This window comes from Leptopilina heterotoma, unplaced genomic scaffold (genome assembly GCF_015476425.1).
Source record: "Leptopilina heterotoma isolate Lh14 unplaced genomic scaffold, ASM1547642v1 Lhet_61, whole genome shotgun sequence".
In the NCBI taxonomy this organism is placed as follows: Eukaryota; Metazoa; Arthropoda; class Insecta; order Hymenoptera; family Figitidae; genus Leptopilina; species Leptopilina heterotoma.
In genome coordinates this window covers 1027570-1052496 of record NW_025111142.1, presented here as the reverse complement: position 1 = coordinate 1052496, position 24927 = coordinate 1027570, and the positions used below count along the sequence as shown (strand labels likewise).

Below are 24927 nucleotides of genomic sequence, written 5' to 3'. Positions count from 1 at the left end.
AGTTAAATTATACATTATTATTTTTTTCTTGTACAGTGTCAAATTATTATTTTCAAAGTTTAAGAGTTTCATTTATCTGAAAAATTATTAGTGAAAAAAATGTTCATTAGGTAGTAATAAATATTTATGCTTAGTAGTTTTACACTAGGATTAACTGTTTAGTAAATATGTATTATCAAAAAACTATTTTTTGTCAAACGCGTGTGATTAAACACAAATAACCTTGAGACTTTAGCATTGCCAACTCAAGAGTTTAACGTATGTGTTGAGTTGGTAATGCTGGAGTTTCAAGGTTATTTGTGTTTAGTCGCGCGCGTTTGACAAAAAATAGTTTTTTGATAATATTTACTAAACAGTTAATCCTAGTGTAAAACTACTAAGCATAAATATTTATTACTACCTAATGAACATTTTTTTCACTAATAATTTTTCAGATAAACGAAACTCTTAAACTTTGAAAATAATAATTTGACACTGTGCGAGAAAAAAAATAATATATATGACGGGTTCCACGTCAAGTGACCCAGGTCAAAAATTTACATGGAATATTTGAAAAATTTGTAGTTTCTTTAAAACAAAACGAAAATACGTTTTCTATTTTGGGTTTTGCTGCTGTTTTTTAACACTTTCTAATAGTGTGAACAAATGTAGAGAAAAAAAATTGTTTGACCTTGAAAAATTAAATTAAAAAATAAAATTTCATTTTTTTATCAAATGGGCAGTTTGTATTTTTTTAAAAAAAATTTTATCATAAAGGTGAGGTTTTTTCCTAAAAAAAATGTATAGGTCAAAACGTGGGACAAGAACTTTTAACTAGTCAAATTAAGCATTTACTTCTGCCGTGCACCGTCCCACAGTGGAATTTTTTTTACAATTTACTATTAAAAAATGTCTATAGCTTACAATTTTTAACCGATTTGAGTGTTCTTTGTCTTAAGTTAAAGGGGAATAAATTCTTAAGACATCCTTCGAGGCTGATTTTGGAGATTTTAATTATTTATAATTTTTTTTAAATCAAAGTTAACAAATTAATACACTTTTTTAAAAAAAGGAGGTTTATTTTCTTATTTCGTTGATGCACACGATCTAAATCAATTTAAATTCATCCAATATGACCACCAGATAATTAATAAAGCATAAAATAATTTATTTCAATTGTTATAAACAATATATAGCCCAACAACGAGCAGGGGCGGTGGATTGCAGAAGTAAATGTTTATTTTGACCAGTTAAAAGTTCTTGTCCCACGTTTTGACCTATACATTTTTTTTAGGAAAAAACGTCACCTTTATGATAAAAATTTTTTTTAAAAAATAAAAACTGTCCATTTGATGAAAAAATGAAATTTTATTTTTTAATTTAATTTTTCAAGGTCTAACATTTTTTTTCTCTACATTTGTTTACACCATTAGAGAGTGTTGAAAAACAGCAGAAAAACCCAAAATAGAAAACGTATTTTCGTTTTGTTTTAAAGAAACTACAAATTTTTCAAATATTCCATGTTAGACCAAAAATTTAAACTTTGACCCCCTCCAGTTTTAATATTTGTTTAAATAAATTAATAATATTTGGTATTTTTAATTGTATCTAATAGGACTACTGTTTCTGCAAAATTTTAACCCGATCCCAAACATTTAAAATTTTGACCTGGGTCACTTAACGTGGAACCCGTCATATAATTTAACTTATAAAATTATCATAAAAAATATTTTAATAATAAATAATTTATAAATATTGATATTTAATATTGTTCAGTGCACACGGTAATAAAGAAAGTGAATATTGTATCAAGATTGACCGAGTCTTGAATCGAACATGGGACGAACATTGGTGTCCCATGCTGAACAAATATTGAGTGACGCGCCGTATATACAGAATATACGGCGCTGGCATTGAAATAGTAGATTAGGCGAGGTGCCTTCCAGCCTTCTGTGGCCGAGCGGTTTAAATGCGTGCGTTTAGGACTTCCGGTATGCGTTAGGGGCGGGGTGCGTGAGTTCGATCCCACATGCGAGCGAATATTTTTCATTCTTTGTTTTAAGCGTTATATCTAATAATAAAATTGTGTGTTGTGTTGTGAATAAAAAATGTGAATATGTTTGTAAATAATATTAAAAAGTCTGCTGAAAAATCGAGAAAAAAATGTACCGATTAACAGAAAAATAGTTTTCTTTTACTAAAATTATTTTTTTAATATTACTATTTCAAATGACATTTATTGTTAGTAATATATTATTTATATGATAATAATATAATTATTATAATAGTAACTTAATGCCATTAAATTAACAAACGCATATAATATGAATAAAAATAATAACAATAATATTCATTACTATTATAATTATAATTATTACTATTATTATTATTATATACAATTCATATATCCATATTATATTGAATGAGCGCGAGAGACGCCTAAATTTGGGAACAGTGGAAGCAGCCTTGTTTCAGTCCTGCATTAGGGTTCCGCAGCATTGATTGAACATTGAACGCCAATCTACAACAAAGACTGGAGCGTCAGTCTTAAATAAGTGTTACATTATAGCTAGAAGCAACCTTCGTTCCGCCGTCCCACCAAGGCTTGATCAATGTTGACCAAGCCTCAACGAAGGTTCCGTAAAGCCTGAATCCAGCGTCAGTTCTCGCCTGGGAAGTCATTATATTATATAACAATATCAATAACAAGTTAAATATTGAATCGATATTATTTAGTAAATCACTAATTATTATCATTATGGTTATGTTAAAAAAAAAAAAATTAATTAAATTTTAAAAATTAAATTAATAAAAAATTAATTAATTAATTAATTTTTAATTTAATTTTTTATTTTAATTAATTAATTAAATTAATTTTTTAAATTTTTTTAAAAGAATTCGATTATTTAACAATAATTTTATCATTTATAAAAATTATGGAATTTTGCAAAGAACTTTACAAAATTTTTTTTAAATAATTGAATTCTGAGGGAGAATTTTTTTTTTAAAAAAATTTTGTCAAGTTCTTTGCAAAATTCAATTATTTTTATAAATAATAAAATTCTTCTCAGGAATTCAATTATTTAAAACACAATTTTCATAAAATTTAAAAAAAAATTAATTATTTTTATAAAAAATCTTTACAAATAATTGATTTATTTCAAAAAATTTTATCAAAATTGTGTTTTAATTTTTAAATAATTGAATTCCTAAGAAGAATTTTATAATTTTTAAAAATAATTGAATTTTGCAAAGAACTTTACAAAATTTTTTTTAAATAACTAAATTATTGCATAGAATTTTATAAAAATGTTTTTAAAGTTTAAACAATTAATTTTTTTTTAAAAAGTTTTATATAAATTGTCTATTAAATAATTGAATTACTGAGAAGAATTTTATTTTGTATAAGAATAATATTTTATAAAAATATATAAATGTTTTCAAATCATTAAATTTTTCACGAAAAAAATCAATTATTTATAACATTGTTATAAAATTCTTCGCAATAATTCCATTATTTTTATAAATTTTAAAATTTTTCTTAGTAATCCAATTATTTAAAAAAATCAAATAAAATTAGTTGCAGGAATTCAATTATTTTTATAAATTTAATAAAATTCTTCTGATGAATTCAATTCTTTAAAAGACAATTTTAATAAAATTTCTCGAAAAAAATCAATTATTTAAAATCATTTTTATAAAATTCTTTGCAATAATTCAATTATTTAAAAAAAAAGTTTAATAAAGTTCTCTGCAAAATTCAATTATTTTTATAATTAATAAAATTTTTCTTAGGAATTCAATTATTTAAAAAAATTCTAATAAAGTTCATTGCAAAAATTCAATTATTTAAAAAATTTTTTAAAGAATTAGTGTAAAGATTTCAATTATTTTTAAAACCAACAAAAATTTTCGCTAAAATTCAATTATTTTCAAGAATTTTAATAAAATTCTTGTCAAAAGTTCAATTATTTTCAAAAATTTTTATCAAAATTCTTGCCAAGAATTCAATTATTCTTAAAAAATAATAATAAAATTAATCCCAAGAAATTCAATTATTTGTAAACATTTTAATAAAATTTTTGACAAAAATTCAATTATCTTTAAAAATAATAAAATTCTTCTCGGAAATTCAATTATTTCCAAAAATATTGACAAAATTCATCCCAAGAATTTTTATTATCTTTAAGAGTAATGAATTCTTCGCAAAAATTCATTTATTTTAAAAAGTTTTAATAAAACTTGTTGAAAAATTCAATTATTTTTATAATTAATAAATTTTTTCTTAGGGATTCAATTATTTTAAAATATTTTAATAAAATTCGTTACAACAATTAAATTATTTTCATTTTTTTTTTAAATTATCGTTAAGATTTCAATTATCTTTAAAACTAGCAAAATTCTTCGCTAAAATTCAATTATTTTCAAGAATTTTTTAAAAATTCTTTTTAAAATTTCAATTATTTTCAAAAATTTGAATGAAAATTCTTGCCAAGAATTCAATTATCCTTCAAAAATAATAATAAAATTAATTCCGAGAAATTTAATTATATTCAAAAATTTTAATGAATATTCTTGACAAAAATTCAATTATCTTTAAAAATAATAAATTCCTTGCAGAAATTCAATTACATTTATAAATAATAAAATTTTTCTATATGAATTCAATTATTTTAACAAATTTTAATAAATTTCGTTTAAAGAATTCAATATTACTTTCTTAAATATAATAAAATAATTAAATTCTCATCGAACTTTCTTTGAAGAATTGATTTAAAATTGAATTTCAGTAAAAATATTAGATAATAATTGAGATAATAATTCAAAAGATTTTTTCGATTCAAATCTTTGAAAATTTAATTATTGTAAAACTTCATGTAACAATATTTTTATTTTAAATTAAATTAATGAAATGTTTGAAGAATTTAAAAAAAAATTTTTTTTTAATAATTCAATTTTGAAAGAATTACAGTTGTAATTTTTAGAAATATAGTTAAATTTCAAAAAAGACTTTACATTGAAATCATTTAAAATATTTTAATTCCTGTGAAAAAATAAATAGGTACCTATTTAAATATTTATTTTAAAAAAATTATTCAATTTTTGAATGTAAGTCAATTTGAATAAATTATGAGTAAATTGAGTCTTCAAGTTTAATTTTTCGATAGATGCATTTTTACAATTTTCTTTTAGTCTTAAAACTACTTTTTGACATTTTTTTAAAATTAATTATCGAGTACGAAGCGTTTAATTGTTATATATTAAAAATTACTTATTATTATTATAGTAATTACTAAATTTTATAATTATAATTACTAATTATTATAATAATATAATTGCTGATTTTTATTTATTTATTTGTTTTACAAATCTACGGTCAGTGCCCTTTCGTATTTTAATTATAAATTATTGTAATTAAAATTACTAATTATTATATATATATATATATATATTAATAGTATATAAATTATAAAATAAATTATAATATAATATGATATAATATAATATAATATAATATAATATAATATAATATAATATAATATAATATAATATAATATAATATAATATAATATAATATAATATAATATAATATAATATAATATAATATAATATAATATAATATAATATAATATAATATAATATAATATAATATAATATAATATAATATAATATAATATAATATAAATATAATATATAAAGACACAAATTTTATAATATTAGGTAGTAATTGATATTAATTATACTAATTTATTAATATTATAAAGTATATAATTGGAGTAAAAGTAATTTTAAAATATGAATATTAGAAAATAATAATTTTTTTTTTTTTAAAATATCCAATTTAGAAATTTAATTATAATAATAAAATTAATGGAAAACTTATAATTATAATCTGTCAATATAGACATAAACATAATTTTTTTTTTCTTTTCGAAAAACTAATTATGCGAAAATTGGTAAGAGTAAGGAGTTGTTAAAATATTGGAATATAATTAGGAAAAAAAAGAAAGAGGAGGAGAAAAAAGAGAAAAACACACTCACAAATTGCAAGAGTGATACGGCCCAGTGCACATTTACTCAATGCTGATTCAGTCTCACCTGCAACACGAGTCGAGTACCGAATACGATCTCAATCCGTTGAATCGATATTTATAAATATTTTCAGAATATTACTTTGAAAACCTTCTTCCTTTAACCGTTCGATACTTTTAGAAAACTATATAAAAATCAAACTGCACTTCTGTCAATTTTTATATAGTTTTTTTTTTTTAAAGAAAAACTAACAGACGGGTAAAATAGAAGGTTTCTTTAAAGTCATTTACATAAGTAAATTTTGAATTCAATAGAAGAATGTTTAAGTATTCTGTATTTTAATTTATTCCCAAATGGTTAGAGGCAAATAATAATAATAATGGTACATTTTTACCTTCAAAATCATGTATATATATATACCATTTGTGTAAATATTAAAAGGAAAAACTGCATTTAAAAAAAAAACAGGATTACAAAACAGTAGATCGAAAATTGTTATTAATTTTGTTCTATTATTTTTGTATTACTTATAGTATAATAATAAAATAATTATAACAAGAATTATAATAATTACTATTATAATATTACTAATTACTACCTAATATAATATTATAATTATAATAGTAATAATAATAATACTAATAATAATACTAATAATAATACTAATAATAATACCTAATAAAAATTATTATTATTAAATTAGGTTTCAAACCTAATTTAAATAATTTAATTCCTGAGAAATTTTTATTATTTATGAAAAGAATTGAATTCTTACTAGGATTTTTACAAAAAATTTTTTAAATAATTGAATTTTGTTTGGGAATTTTATGAAAATAGTAGATATTGAAAATCATTGAATTGCAAAAAGTTTTTAAAAATAATTAAATTTTTATTAGAATTTTTTAAAATACATGAATTTCGAAGAAAAAATTTGTTACTTTTAAAAATAATTGATTTCTTGTAATGAATATTGTGATTTATGAAAATAGTTAAATTTTGCAAAGAATTTTATTAAAATGCCACAAAATAATTGAATTTACGGGAATAATTGTGCTATTTATTTTTAATAATTGAATTTTCTTTTAAAGAATTTTATTTATGTAAATAATTGAATTCTTGGAAAGAATTTCATTAAAATCTAAAAGAATAACTGAATTATTACAAAAAAAATTTTAATTAATATTGTATTTAAAATAATTCATTTCTTTCAAACAATTTTATGAAAATAATTGAATTCCTTGTGAAAAATTCTAATATTTTTGTAAATAATTAAATTCTTACAATAAAGAAAAAAAAATATTTTAAATAATTGAATTTTTCGAGGAATTGAAATTAAATTTTTAAGAATAGTTACATTTTATGTGAGCAATTCGTGTAAAATTGTATTAAAAATAATTGATATCCTGCGATGAATTTTATAATTTTTCAAAATAATTGAATAGTTGCAAAGAGTTTTATTAAAATTTACAAAAATAATTGAATTCCTGAGAAGAATTTTTTTTATTTATGAAAATAATTGAATTCTTGGGAACAATATTATGAATGCTTTTCTAAATAATTAAATTGCAGCAAAGAATTTATTATTTATGAATATAATTGAAATTCTTGGCATGAATTTTATCAATATTTTTGAAAATAATTAAATTTCTGAAAAGAATTTTGTTATTTTTAAAGATAATTCAATTTTTCGCAAAAATATTTGAAAATAATTGAAATTTTAAAAAAAATTTTATGAAAATTCTTAAAAATAATTGAAATTTAGCAAAGAATTTTGCTAGTTTTAAAGATAATTGAAATCTTTACAATAATTTGTGGCGACTGTAATCTAATATCATTTTTTATTACACGGAATTGACACAAACAAATAAACACACATACACACACATAATGTAACACACTACATGAAATATCATTATGTTTCTTATGTTGAATTCTTGGTTGTGCTCAAAAATAATATTAATATAAATTGTAACTTATACAGTTTTCTAAATGTAAATTTAGTTTTCCTTAAAAGTGTTCTGTACGAAACTTTTCTTCCCTTTACGGTCAACGTGTATACCTACACCGAGACCCTATCATAAAAATCGGTTCGTACAGGATAATAGCAAATATGCAGGTTTAAACTTGCAATTCCCACTCTTTACCACTTTTTCATCTTTTTCTATCCTTTACATATTTTTGGCTAATTTTTCTCTATCTCTTTTCCCAAGCGACGCTTAAGTTTGGTAGTAGCCATTTTACATTCAGTAATTGCCTACTTCTCGTCCTGAGCACAACCTCGCTCCGAGAACAAAATATTTTTAATAAATTATTGATTTTGTTAATTTAAATTGTTGTATTTTTATTTATTCTTATAAATTACCCGAACGACTAAAGTGGTGACCCCGACGTGATAAGTTCATGATAAATAAAATAAAAAAAAGGTCGTTTGTGTAACTAATTAGAATACAACAGACTCATCCGTAACCGCGATAATCTTTTCGCGTTTTAAGTCGTGCTTGAGTGATTTTGAGTATAATATTTTATTATTTAAATTCAAAATGACAAACGAAGAAAACGATTTTGGAAACCAAGCAGGCGCGCTTTTGGGACTTTTGCGTGACGCGCTCGCGGGTAATCGGCAACGAATCAAGTTATCTGCTTTCAATATTTCTGATCCGGAATTGTGGTTCGTGCAAGCGGAGGAAGAATTTCTCGCGGGAAATATTACCTCGGAACGTGAAAAATATATGTACGTGACAAAGGTGCTTGATTCGCGAGTGTCAAATGAAGTGCGTGATATATTGTTCAATGTGCCACAAGAGAAACCATACACAAAATTAAAGGAGGAAATAATAAAAAGATTGTGTTCTTCTCAAGAGGAAAAAACTCGTATGTTGCTAGAATCTCAAGATATTGGAGATAGGAAGCCTTCTCAATTTCTCCGTCATCTCCGAGGACTCGCAGGATCAACAGTCACTGATGCGATGTTGAAAACGTTATGGTCCGGACGACTTCCTGTCGCTATGCAGCCGATACTCGCCGTACAAAAGGATGCAAGTTTAGACAAACTGGCTGAGATGGCAGACCACATTCATGATCTCACAAGGTCAAAGCCAATGGTTGCAGAAACGTCCAGGATCACAGAAGATCTGGTGCAACAATTTACCCGAGTCCTAACTTCTTTAGAAGATAAGGTAACAAAGTTGCAACTCGAAGTGTCGGAAATCCGCGGTAATAATGGACCTCACAGGTCTCGCGAAAGATCGAAATCTCGCGCGCGCTCTCGATCTCGCGGTAATTATGCAGCCGAAGGCGTCTGCTGGTACCACGCGCGTCATGGACCGAACGCTACGAAGTGTACGACGCCGTGTTCGTACAAAGCGGGAAACGCGAAGGCCAGTGCTTAATGGCGTCAGACGGTACTGGCCCAATGCAATCACGCCGTATTTTTATTCAGGATCGAAGTTCCAAAGTGCAATTTTTGGTGGACACAGGAGCAGATTTGTGTGTGTTTCCGCGGTCTATGATCCGCGACCAACTTCCCAAATCCTCCTACGAACTTTCCGCCGCGAATGGATCAACTATCGCGACATACGGTACATCTGTCATGACGCTTGACTTGGGACTTCGTCGCGATTTTCCCTGGAGGTTTGTCGTAGCTGACGTCACAAAACCGATCATCGGTGTCGATTTTTTAGCTTTTTTCGAACTTCTCGTAGACGTAAAAAATCGATCGTTAATCGACAAGAAAACTAACCTAACTTCTGCGGGAAAAAGTGTAACGAGTGAATCACCGAACATTAAAGTTATCTCTGGTTCAAGTGCTTATCATGAACTGTTATCAAAATTTCCGGAAATTACTCGTCCTGCTGGCACCTCGTCAGTGAAACATAATACGGTTCATCATATTCGAACGACACCAGGACCGCCTGTGTCAAGTAAACCGCGTCGGTTAGCTCCAGAAAAGTTACATACTGCTAAAAAAGATTTCAACACATTAGTGAAACTCGGTATCGCGCGACCGTCGGAAAGTTCATGGTCGTCGTCTCTCCATCTCGTTCCGAAAGATAATGACGAATGGAGGCCATGTGGTGACTATCGCGGTTTAAATGCAAGAACGGAACCTGATCGTTACCCGGTTCGACATATTCACGATTATTCACACAATCTGGCGGGAAAAAACATTTTTTCAACAATTGATTTGGTAAAAGCGTTTCACCAAATCCCGGTAGCAGATGACGATATATGTAAAACTGCCATCACAACGCCTTTCGGTTTGTTTGAGTTTCCGTTCATGACTTTCGGACTTCGAAATGCGGCTCAAACTTTTCAACGCTTCATGGATGAAGTGTTACGTGATCTCGACTTCTGCTTCACCTACATAGATGACATCCTTGTTGCATCTTCTTCACCGGAGGAACACCTTCAACATCTCAAAATAGTGTTCGAGAAACTAAGACTTTATGGTGTTGTTGTGAACCCGTCAAAGTGCGTGTTTGGACAGAAAGAAGTGAAGTTTCTCGGTTACCATGTTAGTGAAAGTGGTACTCAACCTCTGCCCGGGAAGGTTGACGCCGTAGTGAATTTTTCGCGACCAGAGACAGTGAAACAACTTCGTCGGTTTCTAGGTATGATTAACTTTTATAGAAGGTTCATACCAAATGCTGCACATGTCCAGGCTCCCTTGAACGACCTGCTTCAAGGAAATGTGAAGGGAAAAACGCCCGTTCAATGGACAAAAGAGGCAGAAGCTGCGTTCGAAGAAACAAAGCAGAGTCTGGCGGACGCCACGCTCCTCTCGCATCCGACCGTCAACTGTCCACTAGCCATCTTTTGCGACGCGTCTGATAACACAATCGGCGCTGCCTTGCACCAACAGGTAAATGATGATTGGCAACCTCTTGCTTTCTTCTCAAGGAAGTTGAGTAGCACTGAGCGTAAGTACTCAACTTACGATCGCGAACTTCTGGCCATCTACGCAGCAGTGAAGTACTTCCGACACATGCTTGAAGCAAGTACTTTCACCATTTTTACCGATCACAAGCCTATAACATATGCGTTCAAGAAAAAGGATCATCAATCTACACCACGTCAATTCCGATACCTGGATTACATAGGACAATTCTCCACCGACATCCGTCACATCGCAGGAGAGGAGAATGTCGTGGCTGACGCTCTCTCACGCGTTGAAGAAGTAGAATCCACTCTGGACCTGAAGGAGCTAGAATTGGGACAAAGGAATGATCCTGAATTAAGAAGGTTGGAAACTGAAAAATCAGTTTCTTTGCAACTCAAACTAATAAAGATGCCAAATTCAGACATCTCGTTAGTTTGTGATGTGAGTACACCAGTTGCTCGCCCATACATTCCGGAACCGTTCCGGAAAAGAATATTTGATTTGGTTCATAATCTAAGCCATCCAGGTGTGAAGGCAACGATCAAAATGATAACGCAACGTTATATTTGGCCGTCAGCTAAAAAAGACTGCGGATCCTGGGCCAAAAATTGTGTTGAATGTCAACGAGCCAAAGTCACGCGACATGTGCATTCTACGCCTGGAACTTTTCAACTGCCATCTGCACGCTTCGAACATGTTCACTTGGACATAATAATAATGACAAGTTCTGAAGGATGTCGATACTGCCTGACTTGCGTTGATCGTTTTTTCTCGTTGGCCCGAGGCTGTGCCAATGCTGGACCAAGAAGCTGCAACTGTTGCCCGTGCCTTCTTCTCTAACTGGATCTCGCGATTCGGAACACCATTGAAGATAACCACTGACCAAGGAAGACAATTTGAGTCGCACCTGTTCAGAGAACTTAACCATCTGACAGGTACTACTCACTTCAGGACAACGCCTTATCATCCTGCAGCAAATGGAATGGTGGAGAGGTTACATCGACAACTGAAAGCAGCCATCAAGTGCCACAACAACTCTCGCTGGACTGAAATCCTACCTTCAGTTTTGTTAGGAATCAGATCAGCTTGGAAAGAAGATCTGCAGTCAACAGCCGCAGAAATGCTGTATGGACAACAACTTCGCCTTCCTGGAGAGTTCCTGTCGTCTGCAGCATATTCAGAGAGCGCAACAACACAATCCGCCTTCGTGAAGGAACTGCGGGAACACATGAACAAATTGCGACCAACGCAAGGTTCCAGGCATGGAACCAAAACAACATTCGTGTTCAAGGACCTTCAAACGACGAATTACGTGTTTCTTCGCACAGATTCTGTCAAAGCACCACTCCAGAATCCATATGAGGGACCTTTTAAAGTTATCACGCGCTCCAATAAAACATTTGTTATTGAAGTGCGTGGTAAGAACATTTGTGTTTCAGTTGACCGTTTGAAGCCAGCCTATGTAACGGATGACGTTACCATTGACGAGAGTGACAGCGATGAAGAAGAAGTGCCAGCGTACGTTCAGGGAGAACGTGCCCTAGCACGACCAATGCCGCTCTACCAACCATTTCCTGTTCCACCACAAGTTCCGGTACCGGAACCTATTCCGGAGCCCGGGAATGCTGCAGTACCACCAAGAGATGAGATTCCCGATCGCACTTTACGTACGCGATCAGGTAGAAGAGTACGATTTCCAGACCGCCTACAAGCTGGTTTTTCGTGACTCAATCACTAGCAGGGGGGTACTGTGGCGACTGTAATCTAATATCATTTTTTATTACACGGAATTGACACAAACAAATAAACACACATACACACACATAATGTAACACACTACATGAAATATCATTATGTTTCTTATGTTGAATTCTTGGTTGTGCTCAAAAATAATATTAATATAAATTGTAACTTATACAGTTTTCTAAATGTAAATTTAGTTTTCCTTAAAAGTGTTCTGTACGAAACTTTTCTTCCCTTTACGGTCAACGTGTATACCTACACCGAGACCCTATCATAAAAATCGGTTCGTACAGGATAATAGCAAATATGCAGGTTTAAACTTGCAATTCCCACTCTTTACCACTTTTTCATCTTTTTCTATCCTTTACATATTTTTGGCTAATTTTTCTCTATCTCTTTTCCCAAGCGACGCTTAAGTTTGGTAGTAGCCATTTTACATTCAGTAATTGCCTACTTCTCGTCCTGAGCACAACCTCGCTCCGAGAACAAAATATTTTTAATAAATTATTGATTTTGTTAATTTAAATTGTTGTATTTTTATTTATTCTTATAAATTACCCGAACGACTAAAAATTCTTTAAAAAAAAATTGAAAATAATTGAATTTTTGCAAAGAATTTTATTACTTATGAAGATAATTGAATTCGTACGTAAAATTTTGTTATTTACGAAAATAATTGAATTTTGCAAAGAATTATATATTAAAATTTTTTTAAATAATTGAATTTTCGGGAATAATTTTGTTATTTATCTTTAATAATAGAATTCTTTTGAAGAATATTATTATTTCTGTAAATAATTGAATTCTTGGGAACAATTTTATTAAAATATTAGAAAATAATTGAATTACTGTGAAAATTTTTAATATTTTTGTAAATAATTGAATTCTTCCAAAGAATGAAAAAAAATTTTTTTAATAATTGAATTTTAGCGAGGAATTGAAATTAAATTTTTAAGACTAATTACATTTTTTGCGCAATTCCTGTAAAATTGTATTGAAAATAATTGAAATCCTGTGAGAATTTTATTATTTTCGAAAATAATTAAATAGTTGCAAAGAATTTTATTAAAATATTCAAAAATAATTGAAAGTTTGTGAAAATTTTTTTTTATTTATAAAAATAATTGAATTATTTCGAAAAATTTTATTAAAATGTTTAAAAAAAAATTGAATTTCTGTGAAAAATTGTTATTTTTGAAAATAATTGAATTTTTCAATTAATTAATTTAAAATAGTATTAAAAATAATTGAAAGTGATTGAATTATTGTGAAGAATTGTATAAAAATTTTGTTAAATAATTGATTAATTTTATTTTTTCCAATTTTTTTTTTTTTTTTTTGAAAATAATTGAATTTTGGATGAATTTTATTAATTTTTTTTAAATTCAATTCTTTTGCAAAATTATTTTGAAAATATTAGATATTAAAAATAAATTTTTAATATTTTTTGAAAATAATTGAATCGTTTTGAAGAATTTGTGACTATAATTTTTGAGAATCAAGCAAATCCGAGTGATTTTGATCTTTTTGTACCGCCATCTTGAATCCGCCATTTTGAATTTTGAAAAACAATCATTGGATTCGTTAACGTCAAGGATCGACAAGATTTAAAAGTATATTATGACCTTTTTTTCTAACACAATAAGTAAGTAGAGTAAATAAGTCATTTTCTAGGTAATTTAGTTTTTCAGTAACAATATTGTTTTTAAAAGTAAATAGAAAAATAAATTTTACAATTATTCTAAGCGGTTTATATTTGATTTTCTAATATTCAATATGATTATGGAGTAACTTTATATAATGTATCATTATTATCCATCATTAATTTTATATCAATCCAATGGCTTGAATTGCTTATTGCTTATAATGTCGTTTTATTGCGCATCCATTACTCGAAGCACTGCGATGAAAATGTAGTTAAGCATCTTGTCCAATTGAAACAATAAACCAAAAGGAACATTAACAAAATTAGATTGTCACAATCTGGGATTTAAGAAAGCGAAAGGAAATGTTGAAAAAAAAGACAATTATTATTAAAAATAATTTATTTAATTTATTCCAGTAGAATGATCACTACAAGAGTTGTTAAAGACTTTAAAATTGACAAACTGGTTTAGGAGCAAATTAATAGGGAATTAGATATAGATGAATGTCACCCACAGTACTTGACTCTCTAAATTTGAATTGTTTATTATTTTTTAGTTTATTATTAGTAAAAAAGTTATTACTAATTTTAATTAATCAGCCTGACGTTTGGCTTTGAATTTTTTTTTTTTTTTTTTTTTTTTTTTTTTTTTTTTATTATTTTATTATCGAATAATAAAGCATTTTTTTTGCCTTGTAGACAAAGCATCTGCTAAACAGTTCTGATGTCAGTAGATTTAAACGAAATTACAGTTTCAACAGTTACGAAATATTCGAAGATAGAATCTTTGGAAATATTTATCATTCACTGCATCTTGAAGATACGCGCACATTCACCATTTCTCAATTCTTGAATCTTTAGAATTGATTTTGTCTCTCCGCAATTATATTATCTATATTTTTCTTCAACGTTCCGGAGTTTTATGAATAATTTTCAATTAATTTTTTTTTTTTTTTTTTTGCTTTATTAATTCTTCACTCTGCTCTAGTGCGATAAATTTTTATTTGCATTTAGAAAATTTTTTCTTTCTAAAAAAAACGAGAACCCATAAATATTGTGCGTAGTGATAATTTTTCTTTTATTTTTATGTTTCACTTGAAACTGTTTTAAACATTTTTGAAATTTTTTACATTAGTAATAAGAATTACATTAGTATGCAAGAATGCAAAAATATTTAACACAAAGTATACATATACCAATGTAATTGTAACACTTTACGTTTTTCTTTTATAATTATACACTAAAATGAATACGTTGCTTACAATTGTTGTGCGTACGCATTCTTTTATTTTAGAGCGAAGAAAGTACACTTTTTATCTAACTGGATCTGTGTCAGAATATAGAAATATTGTGCGTGGTACTAACTATCTAAAGAAATACTTTTTTCAAAACAAAAAAAAAAAAAAAAAAAAAAAAAAAAAAACAATTTAAAACAACATTTTTTTGGAATACATTTTACTTATGTTGTCACTACTTTTCTAATGAAGAAATCAATTTTTCTGACCCTTCTCTCTAGAATAAAAAATAACTGACTTATAAAAAAAAAAAAAAAAAAATTAGTTTCAGTTAGTTTTGACTAAAAATTAGTAATTTTTTCTCACATATTAAAAAATAATTCAGAGAAGAAGAAATTAAAAAAAAAGTAATAAACTTGTCAATAAATCAAGTAAATAAGAAAATGATAAATATAAAAAGAAAAGTAATAAAATAAGGAAAATTGTAATTCAAAAACTAAAATAAAAAAGAAATGACACAAAATTGAAAAATATGCAGTAAAATAATAAATAAAAAAATAAAATATAATAATAAAATAATAAATAAAATCAGTTAATAAAAAGGAAGACTGTTGTTTGTCTTTCTTAGGTCAAACGGTAGTAAAGCGTCTTTATATTCGTCATTTGTAGTAATTGTGATAAATCATGAACAATCAATCGTTAAATGATTTTATAGTACTTATGCAATGTAACAATATATTCTTATTATAAATATTATTATAAATTATAATTATAAATAAATATTATTCTTATTATATTCTCCTAATTTTTATCAAAAATATTTACTTCTTTCTTATCCTGCGATAATAAATTCAATTTCTGCAGCGAATTTTATTATTCGTAAAAGAATTTAAATATAGTTGTAAAAATAATTTAATTCTTGCGAAGAATTTTATAAAAATTTTTAAATAATTCATTTCTTTCGATTAATTTTTAGGCAAATTCTATAATTTCAATAATTGAATTCCTGAGAAATTCAATTCATTTTTATTATTCATGAAAAGAATTGAATTCTTACGAAGATTTATACAAAAGAAATTTTAAATAATTGAATTATGTTTGGAAATTTTATGAAAAGTTTGAAAATCATTGAATTGCGAATTTTTTTTTTAAATAATTAAATTTTACAAAGAATTCAAATAAAATTTATGACAATAATTGAATTCCAGCAAACGATTTTATTGGAATTTTTTTAAATAATTGAATTATCGAGAAAAAATTTATTACTTTAAAAAAAATATAATTCTTGTGATGAATATTGTTATTTATGAAAATAATTGAATTTTGCAAAGAATTTTATTAAAATGCCTCAAAATAATTAAATTTCCAGGAATAATTTTGTTATTTATCTTCAATAATTGATTTCTTTCGAAGAATATTATTATTTCTGTAAATAATTGAATTCTTGGGAAGAATTTTATTAAAATTTTCAAAAATAATTAAAATCCTGAGAAATTTTTATTGTTCAATGAAAAGAATTGAATTTTTACGAAAAATGTTGTTATTTTTGAAAATAATTGAATTCTTCATAAGAATTTTTTATAAACATTGTTTTAAATTAATTAATTTTTTCAAAATATAATAAATATTGTGAAAATTTTATTTTAAATAATTGAATTCTTGTGGAAAACATTCATTAGTAAAAATAATTGAATTTTTCGATTAATTAATTTTAAAAAAATAATTGAAATTCTTTGATGAGTTTTATTATTTATGAAAATAATTGAATTTTGCAAAGAATTTTATTAAAATATTTGAAAATAATTGAATTCCTGTAAAAAAATTCTAATATTTTTCTAAATAATTGAATTCTTCCAAATAATTAACAAAAAATTTTTTTTAATAATTGAATTTTTCGAGGAATCAAAATGACATTATTAAGAATAAATACAACTTTTGGGCAATTCCTGTAAAATTTTATTAAAAATATTTAAAATCCTGCGATGAATTTTATTATTTATGAAAATAATTGAAAAGTTGCAAAGAATTTTATTAAAATATTCCAAAAATAATTGAATTTCTGAGAAGAATTTTTTTGTATTTATAAAAATTATTGAATTATTTCGAAAAATTTTGTTTAAAAAGAATTGAATTTCAGTGAAAAATTTTGTTATTTTTGAAAATAATTGAATTCTTCATAAGAATTTTATAAACATTGTTTTAAATAATTAATTTTTTCGATAATAAATATTATACGAAAATTTTATTTTAAATACTTGAATACTCGTGGAAAACTTTATTTGTGAAAATAATTGAATTTTTCGATTGAATTATTTTAAAATAGTATAAAAAATAATTGTTATCCTTCGATGGGTTTTATTAGGTATCTATCAAAATAATTGAATTTTGGCTTAGAATTTTATTAGAAATTTAATAAAAAAAAAAAAAAAAAAAAAAAAAATTTAAAATTGAATTCTTATGAAAATTGTTATTATTAGTAAAAGTAATTGAATTATTGTGAAGAATTGTATAAAAATTTTGTTAAATAATTGATTAATTTCATTTTTTCGAATTTTTTTTTGAAAATGCTATTCTAAATTAATTGAATTCCTATGGAAATTTTATTATTAATGAAAATAATTGAATTTTGGATGAATTTTATCGATTTTTTGTTTTGAAAGAATTGAATTCTTTTGGAAAATTTAATGAAAATATTAGATATTGAAAATGAATTTCGAATATTTTTTGAAAATACATAAAATTGAATTTTGAATATTTTTTGAAAATAATTGAATTTTGAATATTTTTTGAAAATAATTGAATCGTTTTAAAGAAACGATTTTTTTAATAAATATAGTTTTAAAAAAAATTTATTTACTATAAGTTGTTAGTGTGAAATAATACGAACGTTGACACTTAATAAATGATAAAAAATAGCCCTCGAATTAGCCTTGACTTGACTACGATTACGTTAAACTTGTCAAGGCAGTGACATTTTCACTAGTAAAACAAGTTTCTTTCTCAGGACTTCAAAGCTACTTCAAAAGCGGTTTATTGTCCAAAGACTTTTTGTCTGCGAGTACCAACAGTGAATAAAAAAAAAAAAAAAAAAAAAAAAAAAAAAAAAAAAAAAAATTGAAAACAGAGGGAAATTTCACTCCTGTTTCAGGAAGAACTTTTTATAATAGTTTGCAAACTCTAATTCTCACCACATTTAACATGCGAGCGCTTAAATATATAGTTAACACTATGGAAACGATAAAAAATATATAACGGGTCTAAAAATTTTATTTTATTATTATTATATATATTCACAATACTTTTAAGATAATATAGATTATTTCCTAACGCGGCGGATTATTTAACGTATAATATAGTTCATATATGCAAAATTAAGGATTGAATTACGAACTCTTAGCCGCATTAAATGGGTTAATTAAAAGTGACATTAACGATGGTGAATAAATTATTTATATTGACTAATTCGACAGTTATGTAATTCAATTATATAACAAACGTAATTTTTATTCTTTTACTATTTTATAGTTAAAAAAAAAAAAAAAAAAAAAAGTTTTTAAAAAGTTTTTTTTTTGTTTTTTCCAATTACAAGTACAGCGATTTTTTCGTACTTTTATAATTTTTAAAGTCTTTATTTAATTTTTACTTTTTAAAAATTTTTAAACACTAACCCCTATTAAACATAACACAAAAAATGTTATACTCGAGAAAAAATTTGACAACGTTTAATACCCACCACCCCCCTTTCCTTTAACCCCCCAAGAGAGCGTGACAATATTTATGAACGTTTCCTCGTACACAGTCCACAGACACTTTCTCAATAAAATATTTAATTCTGGTCCACAGGGTCCACAGGTATGTAGTAAAATGCACTTTAAAAAAAAAAAAAAAAAAAAAAAAAAAAATGTGTTTGTATATGTACATATATTTAAGTCCAAGGTACTTTTCACTCCACATGAAACGTTTATATATGTAGTCGTAAATCTTAACATAAATCACGTTTTTCATTTGCATGAAAGGAAAAATTGTTTGCTAATTTTTCTATTATTATTATTTCAAAAAAAAAAAATATTTCACTGATATTTTATAACACCTACTAATATTTTTTAATTTATTTATTATTAATAATTATTTATTGTTATGAAAAAAAAATTTATATATTATAAAATCAATCAAATAAATAAAGAGAATAATATTAATAATAATATAAATAATAATAAAAAATTAAAAATAAATATAAATAACAATAATAATAAAAATCAGAAAAGTAAAATGATGGTAACAATAATATAACTATTTTTATTATTAACATTATTATTTATATTTTATTATAATTTAATAATAATAATAATAATAATAATAATAATAATAATAATAATAATAATTTGATATTTATACCTCTATCACGAATGATTTTTTTTCGTTTTTAAATTAATTATTTTCTAACTTAATTTCAATTTATTATTATTTTTTTTTATTTTTATTACATTAATAAAGAGTCAGTTACATTATTTTTATCGATAAATTTAATTTGTTAATTAATATTAATATTTTTTTTTTATTCATATACATTTAGACGTATATAAATATTTTCTACATTCCTGCACGTGATTGTTGATAAGAAAATGAAAATCTCAACTGTAGAAAAAAAAACCAATCAATCGCCTGAAATTTTTCGCGATTATTTATAATAAATACGTAATGCAAAATTTTTATAAAAAATATTTTTTTTTTTTTTTTTTTTTTTGAAATATTGAATTGTAAGATAACAGAAAAAAATTTAATTTTCATATTTATATTATTTAAATAATTGTGAATTTATTTATATTAATATTTTCAGTAAGTAATTATTGGTAAAGTAAGTAATTATTAGTAAAAAAAAAATAATTATTAGGTATTTTAAAAAATACATAATTTTATGGCTACAGAAATAAATAATTGACAGTACAAAAAATTTGTACTAAACTAATTATTAGTAAAAAAAATAACTAATTTTTGGTACCAAATAAGTAAACTAGAATTTAAAAAAAAACTAGTTATTAATTACTAAACAATGATGAATTATTATTTACTAAAAAATAACTATTTTTTAACTATAAAAAAATAGTAATTTAATTTAAAATTAAAAAACTTATTACAGTGTAAAAAATAAATCTTACTTTCAGTATAATTTCAATATTGCAAAAATTGACGTAATTGAAGTTTAAAAATTCAAAATTTAAAGAAAAAATCAATTTTTATAAAATTCTACAAAATAATATTCAATTATTTTCAAAAAAATTTTTCTAAATTCCCAAAAAAATTAAATTATGTTTTAATAATTTTAACAAAATTCTATATAAGAATTATTAAAGTATTATATTTTCAATAAAATTTTAATTAGGTACATTCGTCGAAAAAAATTTGCAAAAATTTAATAAATTTAATTATTTTCACAAAAATTCCAAAAATAATTGAATAATTAATTTTTATAAATAATATGAATAACTACAGCAAAATATTAGATATTTAATTTATTATTATAACATAAATTATAGTAAATTTCTAAAATTTTAATAAATCAAATTCAATTTTTGAATAATTTCAGATTCGAAAATTTACAAAAATTCAACTTTAATAAAATTCATTTAAACAATTTAATTATTATTAATAAATTTTTTTTTTTAAATTCTAATTTGAATAAAATTCTATATATAAGAATTGATTTTTTTTCAATAGAATTTAATTTAATTAAATTCGTTGAAAAAATTTGCAAAAATTTAATTAATTTCATTATTTTCACAAAATTTCCACAAAAATTCTTCAAAAGAATTCAATTACTTTTTTAAAAACATTAATAAAATTCTTCGTACGAGATTGTTTTTAATATAATTTTAATAAAATTTCTCTAAAGAATTCAATTATTATTTATATAAAATTCTTTAAAAAATATCAATTATTTTCAATAAAATTTTAATTGAATTCCTTATTCCTGAAAAGAATTAATTATTTTCACAAAATTTCCATAAAATTTTTCAAAGCAATTAAATTATTTTCAAAAATTTAAATAAAGTTCTTTTAAAAGAATTCAATTATTTTAATAATTGTAACAAAATTAAGTACTTCGTAGGAATTCAATTATTTTCAAAAAAAAATAAAATTTAATGAAATCAAAAATATGGTAAGAATTTAATTTTTTTTTATAAATAATAACATTCTTCCCAAAGAAATTCAAATATTTTAAAAATATTAAAATTTTTTTGTCTCTAACCTATAGTTTTAACCTCAGGACCAGCCACTGCCATTGCTGCCCAGCAAACAACTAAAACTGTTGCAAAAAGAATTGCTGAATAAGTTTTCATTATTGATTTTTTTTCAATTTGACTTCAAAAAAATGTTTTGGAATATTTGAATGAATTTGAAATTTTCTTGCCTTTTTATACTCGAACTGTAGTATTGTGTTTATTATCAACCATTGTTACATAATAAATATTATAATTGTCGGTGATAAAAAAAAAATTATTTTTTATAGTTCAGGAAGTTAGTTAAAAATATTTTTATATCATCAAACAATGTATTTATCGTCAATAAATGTAAAATTGATAAATAAAGGGACAAAAAATTGTAAATATGTATACCATTTAAAAAAAAAAAAAAAAAAAAATTTGTGTATAAATGATACTTACTTAATTTTAAAAAAATAATAATTGAATTCTTCCGAAAGATTTTATTAAAATTATTTATTGAAAATAATTGTTATTTTTGTAATTATTACAATTTTCTGAAATAATTTGTGAGAAATAATTTGTTTACCTTAAAAAAAATACCTAAGTATAAAAAAAAATTTAGGTTTATAATTTTTTGCCTTGGAATTTTATTAAAATTTTTGAATATTATTCAATAATGTATTTTGAAAAATTTTATGGAAATTTTGCGAGAATAATAATGAAATTCTTTTGAGTTTTTCAATTAAAATTATTTTAAAAATAATTTAATTTTTATGAAGAATTTTATATAAAAAATAATAATTGAATTTATTGGAGAAATTTTATTAAAATTAAATTGCAAAAAAAAATTGAATTCTTGCGAAGAATTTTATTATATATGTATATGAAAATAATTAAATTTTTGCAAATTTCTTCGACGAATTTAATTTAATTAAACTTCTATTGAAAATAATTCAATTCTTATATAGAATTTTATTTATTATTATTATTTATTATTATTTATTATTTGATTTATTATTTTATTTAATTTTTTTTTAAATTTTTTAATTTTTTTTTCTTTTGTGAATTTTTTTCTTCAAAATTGTATTGAAAATAATTAAATCTCATTCGAAGAATTTTATTAAATTTTTTGAAAATAAGTGAATAGTTTTGAAAAATTTTATTAAACTTTTATTAAAAATTTTTGTTTAAAAAAAATGCTATAATTTCTATAAATTATAATTTTTTTTCAGAAATAATTTTCATTATTATTTAGAATTTTATATTAAAATTTTTGCAAAAAAAAAATTATTTTTTTTTTTTTTTTTTTTTTATCAAAGAATTTTATTAAAATCTTCGAAAAAAAATAAATTCTTTCAATGAATTTTGAAAACAAATATATATTTGTGAATAATTGAATTTCTACGAAGAATTTTATCATATTTATGAAAATATTTTAAATTTTTCGAATTTAATAATAATAATAATAATTAAGTTGGGGGTGGTAATGGTAAGAAAAATTGGTGGAGGGAGAGGGGGGGGGGTGGAGAGAATAGAAAAAGGTACAATTTGCGAGTCAAATAGTTTTGCAAGTGGAGCAGAACTCACGATCTACTCTCGTCAGTTCACGAGAGAGAGATACTCTATGCGGAAAAAGTTGGCCTGTTACGCGCTCAGAGACTTTTTCCATTCTCGATATCATAAAACTAGAACTGTATAAATTTTGCGCACCGAGCAACAAAAACCGACCATATTCGTTGCGAGATGCACAAAAATTTGCTGATTCAAAATAAAAATCGACGTGACGTTTCACTTTTATTTTAATCAATGAATATTTATTTGGAACAAGCAATAAAAATATATTTTTCACCACCGAAAAAAAAAAAAATATTTTTTACCCCCGAAAAAAAAAATATTTTTCACCCTCGAAAAAAAAAATATTTTTTCTATTATTTTATAACTTAACTTTATCATTTTTATTTTTTATTTCAAGTGTTTTACTTGTGATCAAAAATTTTTTTTTTTAAAGATAAAAGTCAAAAATAAGATTAAAAAATCTAAATTGGTTATCATTTCAAGAATTTCGAGAACGAAAATTAATTTTTTATTGAATGTGCGAAAACTTCAAATTTTTGAAAATTTTTGGAAAGAAGAAAAAAAGATTGTTTATAGTTTAAAAGTTAAAAAAAAAAAAAAAAAAAAAATTTGAATCTATGGGCAAAGTTTTTGACATTTTTTACCCATGGATTAAAAATATACAAAAAATAATTTTGACATAATGTTTACCAACTGACAGATTATAATAATTTCATGATTCTTTTTTTTTTAATTTTAGACAAAATTTACCTGCGCTCAAGAACTAGATCTACGTCATGATAATTATACACCAGAACACCAAATACCGGTGAGTTTTGTCCCTTCTTTTGCCACCATAGAGAACTTAAAATTTAAAAAATAAATTTTATTTTTTTGATTTAATTTTTAAACAAAAAATTCCACTAATCATGCTTGATGATAATGTATTAATTATTGATTTAAGAGCACACAAAAATTATCACAAAAAAAAATGAAAAACACTCGCGCACCAATTTGAAATAAATTCGCGCGCAATTTTTCGAAACACGCGCGACTCTACAAAAATTTCGATTGGCGTCGCGACGCTCACTGTTGAGAGTGCGTCGTCGTCGTCGTCCTCGTCGTCGTCGTCGTTATGTACCGAAGAGACCGGCTGCGACTGCACAGGCAAATCTGAATCGGATAGCCGTGAGGCCACTCGTGAATGTCGCTTGTTTAATACATGCAACAAACCAACAACGAATCATTGCCTTCCATCGTGTGTCAGGAGTGTGGAGAACTTTTCTTCTCGTTTGTCTTGTCTCATTTTTGGTGAGCGTGCGGGGAGCACTTCTTTTTACATGCAAGCACGCACGCACGTGTGCGTGTCATACACTCTATACTCTCAAAATGGACCAAACTTTGACCATGACTTTTTCGATACCCCCACCCCTCTGCCAAAAAAAAATTCACTATTTCATTTTTGTATTTAAATTTATTCGAGTACATTTAAAAAGTTGGTAATTACTGTTTTCTATAGTAAACAGTTAATTAGCAGAAGATGGAAAATTATTTTAAGCGAACTGTATCTTCTATTTACTAACAATTTTTAGTCATAAAATTATTTACTGGTCCTAACTTATAACAAGAACAATTCCAGTTAATATCTGCGTCATA

General features: G+C 24.8%; 2 protein-coding genes across 2 annotated transcripts in view; one reads left to right on the top strand and one right to left on the bottom strand.

Moving 5' to 3' along the window:
• Window positions 1-24515, bottom strand: part of LOC122509690 (torso-like protein) — a 55129-nt gene extending 30614 nt beyond the window's left edge. Inside the window, exon 1 of the mRNA XM_043623919.1 lies at window positions 24043-24515. The gene's annotated coding sequence lies outside the window, so the exon portion shown is untranslated. The remainder of the gene's footprint in view (window positions 1-24042) is intronic.
• LOC122509624 lies at window positions 8553-9401 on the top strand. Its single transcript, XM_043623819.1, has one exon. It carries the CDS (start codon window positions 8553-8555, stop codon window positions 9399-9401), a length of 849 nt encoding a protein of 282 aa, XP_043479754.1.
• Window positions 24516-24927: the final 412 nt, after the last annotated feature.